Source organism: Hippopotamus amphibius, chromosome 17 (genome assembly GCF_030028045.1).
Source record: "Hippopotamus amphibius kiboko isolate mHipAmp2 chromosome 17, mHipAmp2.hap2, whole genome shotgun sequence".
In the NCBI taxonomy this organism is placed as follows: domain Eukaryota; kingdom Metazoa; phylum Chordata; class Mammalia; order Artiodactyla; family Hippopotamidae; genus Hippopotamus; species Hippopotamus amphibius.
Window position 1 is genome coordinate 45,622,593 of NC_080202.1, and position 7,120 is coordinate 45,629,712.

General features: G+C 59.2%; 2 protein-coding genes across 2 annotated transcripts; both read right to left on the minus strand.

Moving 5' to 3' along the window:
- Positions 1–70: 70 nt before the first annotated feature.
- Positions 71–4,449, minus strand: LOC130839606 (uncharacterized). Its single transcript, XM_057713842.1, has 10 exons — positions 4,233–4,449; positions 3,736–3,793; positions 3,305–3,528; positions 3,139–3,192; positions 1,950–2,108; positions 1,515–1,586; positions 1,310–1,430; positions 884–1,062; positions 620–778; positions 71–204 (listed from the first exon to the last, which is right to left on the minus strand). The coding sequence occupies exons 1-10, from the start codon at positions 4,447–4,449 to the stop codon at positions 71–73; spliced, it is 1,377 nt and encodes a 458-aa protein (XP_057569825.1).
- A 1,558-nt stretch (positions 4,450–6,007) lies between these two features.
- Positions 6,008–7,045, minus strand: SPATA32 (spermatogenesis associated 32). The gene has a single exon (XM_057713739.1). The coding sequence runs from the start codon at positions 7,043–7,045 to the stop codon at positions 6,008–6,010; it is 1,038 nt and encodes a 345-aa protein (XP_057569722.1).
- Between the last annotated feature and the right edge of the window lie 75 nt (positions 7,046–7,120).

Genomic DNA, 7,120 nt, shown 5'->3' on the forward strand with positions numbered 1-7,120 from the left:
AAAGATCCGCGTCCGCTCCGTACCCGCCCCCACCACGCGCAGCCTGTTTCGCTCAACAAACGCTTTACTTCTACAAGTTCTTCATAGCAGTTCTCTGCAAACGGGCCGGAGAAGGGGAGAGGAGGGGCTGCTTCTGCAGTAGAGTTGGGGGGGAGGGAGCCAGCTTCAAAGAGCGCGTATACCCTAGTGTCTGGCCCACGAATCCTGCGGAAGCACGGAGCGGGCGTGCAGAGAGTGAAGCCTGATGCTCAGGTTAGAGACGCAGAGTTAGCCCCACCTCAGTCCATCTTTCTGCCGGCCCCGCCCCATTTCCTCCACTCCCGCCTCCTACCTGAGTCCCCTGCCTCTTTTTCTTATGCCCCGCCCTATCCTTAGTCGCGCCTTTGAGTGATTTATTGCATCTCCGCCTGACCAGTCCCAGTTTCTTGGAGTTCTGCTTCCACTCTTCGCCTGCCCCTGCCCTCCGCGTCTGTCTTCCCCGCCCCCGCCCCGTCTGCCCCGCCCCTATTCTCTCGGTCCCGCCCCACCCCTCACATGGCCCGCCCCACCCCTCACATGGCCCGCCCCTTATCTGCATGACCCGGCCCCGCCCGCTGGCCCTGCCTCTCTTGACTTTCACCTTGGCTGTGAGGCCCACGGTTTGGCCGGCGCTTGGGATGGTTGGGCTGGTAGGACTTGGGAAATCGGACGTCGGGGCACGGGGTTCGGTTCCGCGCGAGGCATTCTGACTGCATCCGCCCGTTCAGGTTAGGTATCTGGGAGTACGGGCTGCGCGCACCTGGGGCGAGGAAGCCCGTAGGAGGAAAAGGTGTGGCCCGTCCCGAGAGCGGGTCCTGAGAGAGAGTCCCCAGTTCCGCAGGTCCCGGCCCAGCCCGGGGCGCACCTGCTTTGTGCAGTCCGTGCAGCGAGCGCGCCAGCTCGGCATTGGAAAGGTCGCTAAGGCGCGCGGCCTGGCAGAAGAACGCGAGGCCCGCGTGAGAGCGCGCGCTGCGGCCGTGGCCGCGGGACCGGCCCTTACAGCTTGAGTTCAGCCGCAGAGACCGCTGCTTCTTGGAGTAGTAGCTTGAAGGAGGAAAGTGGGTAGTCGCCTCAGACACCGCCTCCCCTAGTCCTTTCCATCTCACCGGTGGGAAAACCAAAGCAGGACAGAAAGCCACTTGTCTCTGGTCTGGGGGCAAGTTGGGGCCCAGGAAACTGACCCGCAATTCAGGGCTCCCGTCTCTGGGGCAGGGACATCTGGGGACTTCTGCACGGGGCAGAGTCTGCTCCCCTCCTCCTGGGCCCTGAAGCTGGGTCCAGGTGTACCCACCTCATCACCTCCTGCACCGCCTTGAAGGGCACAAAGCCCAGACGCATCAGCTTGAACAGCATCTCTAAGAACAGGGTTTGCAAGCCCTGGGGATCACAGACCCGGCTGTTCCTCACCCTGCCTAGGGACAGAGAACATGGGGGCGGGTAAGGAGGCGCCTCCCCCAGGCCAGGCCCACTCCTGCCCCACCAGCCTTGCCCCTCACCCAAGCACTGAGCGAGTCGCTGGCTGTCAGTGAGGACACCCAGGAAGTCTTTGAAGCTTACCGTTCCATCACCTGGGAAGAGAGAGGAGAGGGTGTTGCAGGGGTCTGCCCCCTGCCGAAGCCCTGCTCTGCATACGCGTTAGGGGCTTGCCAGCAGTTCTAGGCATAGAGCATCCAGTCCTGGGTCTGGCCAAGCATCATCCCAGGTTGAGTGGGAGAGAAAGAGCCCTTGTCCTGGGGGAGCCCCAAGCCAGGGTGATTATCACAGCAGGAATGTTTTACGGGCTCGGGGATAGGCGTGTTGATCAGGGCAGGCTTCCTGGAAGAGGAAACTTTAGAATAGGACCAGGCCCAGGATTTTGTGGGCAAGGGAGGCAGGCGTTCTTCAGGGCTAGAGATGGGCGAGAACAAAAGGGCAGGGCTAGGGTCACCCACCATCCAAGGCTGCCAACCGCAGAGCCTCACACATCTCCTGTCGGCTCAGCTGGACACCCACATTGCACAGGGCAGCTTTCATGCTGCGCATGTCCATGGTGCCTATGTCCATGGTGCCTGTCGGGCTGGAGCTGAACAGTTTGAAGACATCCTGGAATGCTGGGGGTGGGGGGAGGCAGGTGGGCAAGGTGAAGCACGCACACAGGAACCCTGAGATTTGCCCACTGTAGCTCAGATGGGACTGAACACTTGGGTTCACCAACCCCCTGTGCATTATAACTCTGTAAAGAACAGTGTGTGTTGGCGCTTGTTAAGCATCCGTTTAATTCTCATGTCCAAAACTCATGTTTGGACATGTTTATATGAAAAGCATTAAAAACCCATGTTCAGAGACTTCCCTGGTGGTCCAGTGGTTAAGACTCTATGCTCCCAATGTAGGGGGCCTGGGTTCGACCCCTGGTCAGGGAACTAGATCCTGCATGCCGCAACTGAAGAAGCCCGTATTCCGCAACAAAGATTCCTGCATGCGGCAATGAAGATCCCATGTGCCGCAATTGAGACCCGGAGCAGCCAAATAGATAAATATTTAAAAAACAACAACAACAGAAACAAACAACAAAAAAACTCATGTCCAAGGCCACACCACCAGTAGGGGCAATGCTGGACTTTGGACTTGGGCAGTCTGGCTCTGGAGCTACAATGCCTGGAGGCTCCAGGAGCCCTGCTGGCACCTGGCCTGTAGCAGGCACTGAAAATTATTGATGGTGAATAGAATGGTTCTGCTTTGAGGGGCCCCTGCCAATAGCAGGGTGTGATCTTTGCAGGGACACTGGGGCCCCCAAATGTAGAAATAGTTCCTTCTACCCCTACTCTCAAGGCCTCAAACCTCAGCAGGGCAGGGACCTCAGATTCTTTTTTTCTATCCTTTCTCCCAGTTTCCTTTCTTCTTTTCATCCTGTTCATCCATCCACCATCCAAAGGCCTTGCTATCAATCAATCCACCTCTCCTTCCCTCCCCCCCACCCCCCCCCACACAGCAATGAGCCCTGGGACTGCAGATTAGATTGGCATGGAGAAAAGGTTACAGTACAATCACTGGCTTCTCACTGTGTCCCCCAGGCAACTCCCTTGTATTATGCTCTGAGCACCCCCTAGTTTTCCTCCTTGCTCCCAGCCCCAAGGCCCTCACCTGCCAGCTGCCGGGGTGTCAGGGGTAGCAGGTTCTTGTCCGCAAAGCTGCCTCAGGGGGAAGAGGTTGGAAAGGCCTTTGTACCTGCTGCAGAGAGATGCCAGGGCCGGGCAGGCCTTTCCCCAAACCCAGCACCCCAAGCCTGGCCTCAGTCCTTGCCCTCACCTCTCAGACCCGGCGCTTGGGCCTGACTGTACTGCATAGGTGGCCGCAAGGCCCTTGAACTCCTTTGCCCTCTGGGAGGCCTGCTCAGCCCCTGTGGCCGTGGCCGCTGCTGGTTCCATCTGGGTCAGCAGGGTAGTGTGCTGCTGCAGCTTCCTCTTCTGTGTCCTGCCCGCCTGCTCCTCTGCTGGGTCTCGTTTGAGTGGTCCTTGAAGCTTCCCTGGAGGCCTTGGAGGCGGGGAGAAGACAGGGCCAAGGGGGCCAGTCCACTTGAGTTCTCAGACTCCAGGGGACCTGAGACCAGAGCTGTGGGGGCACAGCTTCACCTCCCAGGGTACCCCCACCCCCGCCAGCCTGCACCCACAGTCCTCTCCCCGGGCGAGTCTGGGGGCAGTAGCTGGGAGGAGTGGTGGACCTTCCTCCAGCCCTGGTCACCTGGAAGTTCGCTTTGCCGACGGTGATCTCTTGGTCTTCCGCCTTCTGCTGCCTGAAAGGCAGAGTCACAGGCTTGGAGGCTGGTCCAGTGCCCCAGGCCCACAGTCCCCAGGCTGGCTTTGGGCTGGATTTTAACAACTTTTGGCAGGGGTACAGCTCTCCCTCACCACAGTCCTGCTCCTCTCTGCTGGGGAACCTGTAGTTTTAGTCTTTTTGAGTTTCTGGCTCCCTTAAGGCATCTAAATTTGTGACTCCACTTGAGGGAGGAAGCTAACAGGATGGTTGAGGCCCAGGGGAGAAGCAGGCCCCAGAGGCCCCAAGTCAAGGCGTGGGAGAGTGGGGTCTAGCCAAGGTGGGGCTGTGGCCCGTCTTACTCCAGGCCCCCTGGGAGGGAAGGAGCCCTTCTTCCAAATGATGCAAACCCACAAACCACATTGAAAAAATACATCCCAACAGCCAGGCGAGCCTTCTGGCCCAGCCCCTCCCCAGACACTCACCTCTGTCTCTCTTTTTCATCCCTCCTTCCAGCCTCCTGCCCCCTTCTCTGGCTCTGGGCACCTCCCTCCCCAGCCCCCTCTCGAGGCAGGGCAGGATTCTCAGGATCTGCAAGGTGGGGCTTTCACTGGACTGGACGGGGCGCCTTGGCCCGAGGTAGGTCTCGAAGCTCACCAGGTCCCAAGTCTCTGCACTGCCTCCCCGTTCTTTCTCCCCCATTTCCCTCTTCCTGCCATGTCCATCCCTGCACTCTAGGTTTTCTTCCCTCCTTCGCTGTCATCTCCTCTTCCAGAAGCTTCTTCACATTGTCTGTCCTCCCCCGCCGTGGGGAGGCCTGTGCATTTGTGTGCATGTGTCTGGGTCACAGGCACTGTGTTTGTGTGTGCCTGTATGCACGGCACGTGTGGAACATGCTTCCTCGGTCTGTGTGTGGCTGTGTCATGTGAATGTCTGTGTGTGTAACATGCTGGTCAGCTGCTGGGATGCGTGTGTTTGTGTGTTTGCATGCAGAAGTGCAGCATTACACACGGGCTCTGCCCTACACTGGAGATACCTCTGACTCAAGGCGGTGGCCTCTGGGGGACCAATCCTTCGGCTTCATTCTTCCCCTCCTTCAAGCCTTAGACAACATCCCATCCCCACGCCAGGCCTTCCCCATGGAGAAAAGCAGGAAGAACTCCTTCCAGAAGCTTTCTCACCTGCCCAGCCCTACTCCCAGGAGGCTCTCGCCCCAGATGATCCCAACGTGCCCCCTTTTACATCTAAGAAACAGAAGCCTCAGCAAGGACACCACTGAGGCCTTCCCAAGACTAGTCATGAGTCTCTGCGGCTGGCTTAGAGGTCTGGCTAGGTGCAGGGGAAGTGGAGCCACCCATGGGGAGTGAGCAGGGACAGAAGAGGACTGGTGGAGCCCTCAGGGGGGCAGGGGGTGCTAGGGTAGTTAACAATGGGGGTGGCATCCCTAGAAAAATCGAGACCAGGATGCTGTAGCCAGAGGAGCTCACTGGTCCAGGAGCATTTGCACAAAAAGTCTGAGCTGGAGGCCAGCATTGGAGGCTTTACTGGTTTTGTCTAGTCATTTCTCTGGGGAAGTGGGGGACGACAGCTTAAAATGGATTTTCAGCAATAATGGGCTCCCTTTCTTGGTTCCCGGCACCGATCTGCAACGCAAAAGAGAGAGTGTCACTTGGGCCTTGGTGGGAAGGTCAAAGGAGAGGGGTGAGCCCAGAGGCCTCTCTGTGGAAGGCCCTGGGGCTAAGAGGGCCTCTTCCTGCCGCGCTGATGGGCAGCTGGTGTCCTGTCGTGTTCATTCACCACCAGGAAGTACGGCGTGCTGGAGAACCCTGTTTCCTCATTCCTGGCTTGATGGTGGTGTCCTGGGCCCAGGGCTGAGGCCATTGGGTTCTCAGTAGGGAAGACACTAGCCTGAGCATTTCCAGCGTGGGTGAGGCCACCTATGCTCTGGGTGAGAAGCCTCCTGTTGCTAGAATGGCATTCTAGGTCCCACTTTGAATCCAGGTCCCTGTCCCCGCCCCTGAGTGCTTACTCTCCATGGTCCCCAGGCCTCCAGCCCTGGCCTTGGCACTGTGCCTCAGCCCACGGGAACCCGGTTCCAGCAGCCTTTATGAGGTCACTGAGGTGGAGACATCCCAGCCCACCCTTCCCCCAGCCAGCCCCTCATTCCACTGTCCTCACCCCCACCTGGCTGTGTGAGGAGTGGGGCCACCTGCACGTCACAGCACAGCCCCCTCCTGGGGGAGCTGTGGGCCAGACTCACTTACTCTCTCCCAGCTCCTTGTGGCTGAGAGGACATGTTCGGGGGCTGGAGAAACTTCACTTCCCCTTTGATGGCGGCGCTCTTGAACCCTGGCTTGCTGAAGTCAAGGTAAGGGAGAAGGAAGAGCCTGCCTTCCTGCTGTGACGCATTCTGCGGCCCCCTGGCTTCCAGTGGTTCCCTTGGTGGCTGCTCTAGCACGTCCTTCGTGAGGTTTTCCTGCTCTGGCGTGTCAACGGTGGGCTGGGCGGCGTGATCCACAGCGGGCTCCGTGGAAGGCGCCGTGGCCTTCTGGGGTGAGGCTTTGATCACGTGCTCCAAACTGGGCAAGTCCATCCTGCTGGACGAGGCCATGGCCAAGGAAGATGCGAAGTTGACCAGCTCCGCCAGGCCGATGGTTTGCGGGGTGGGGGACGGCTGGCGGCTTGGAGGCTGCTGGGAGACTTTGTCTGGAAGAGCCGCCTGGGCACTGGGGTCCTGGCCCTGCTTCCGGGAGCACACGGTGTCTTTGGGGACAGACAGCGGGTCTGGGTGGCGGGTGGTCTCTTTTGTGCTCTGCTCGACCGGCTGCATGCTGATCACCTGTTTCAGGCTGTGTTCTGAGGCCTGGATGAGCTTGTCTGCCCAGAAGAGGTGCTTGGAGGTCTGCACACGGATGGAGCGGCGGTCGGTGGACAGCGGGTCCACCTCCGTGGAACTCGTGGAGCTTGACCTCATACTCCATTGGCTGATGTCCTGCTGCGTTAGTCCCTCCGCGGAGGGGTAGAGTGACTCTATCTTATGCTCCTGTGGCTCAGGGTCTTCACTGAGGGGCTCCATGTCCAGCTTGGCCTTGGGCTTGGGCATGACCACCGGGTGCGTCTCTGGCGGCGGTAGAGGCTTGGGCTTCCATTCCAGCTCCAGCTCTGGGTCAAGGCTCAGGAACTCTTCGTCTAGGGGCTCCAGCTCTAGGAATTCTTTCTCCAGCTGAAAGGTTTTGACAGAAAGCTGAGGACCCTCAAAGTCCTCTCTCTCCCCCATTCCCTGCCCTGTCCCTCTCATCCTTCTGCTCGCTTGCTGCCCCACTCCTGCCTCTTCCAAGTGAGCTACCTGGGGCAGGGAGGCGGTGCGGGCAGC

Excerpts from the sequence above, each read along its gene's own strand:
- LOC130839606 (XM_057713842.1), bottom strand. The coding sequence starts at position 4,449 with ATGGGGGAGAAAGAACGGGGAGGCAGTGCAGAGACTTGGGACCTGGTG. Across the intron at positions 3,193-3,304 it reads CCCAAGCGCCGGGTCTGAGA|GAGGCAGCTTTGCGGACAAG; the intron begins GGTGAGGGCAAG and ends CCTCTTCCCCCT. Across the intron at positions 205-619 it reads CCGTGGGCCTCACAGCCAAG|GATTCGTGGGCCAGACACTA; the intron begins GTGAAAGTCAAG and ends GTGCTTCCGCAG.
- SPATA32 (XM_057713739.1), bottom strand. The coding sequence starts at position 7,045 with ATGAGAGGGACAGGGCAGGGAATGGGGGAGAGAGAGGACTTTGAGGGT.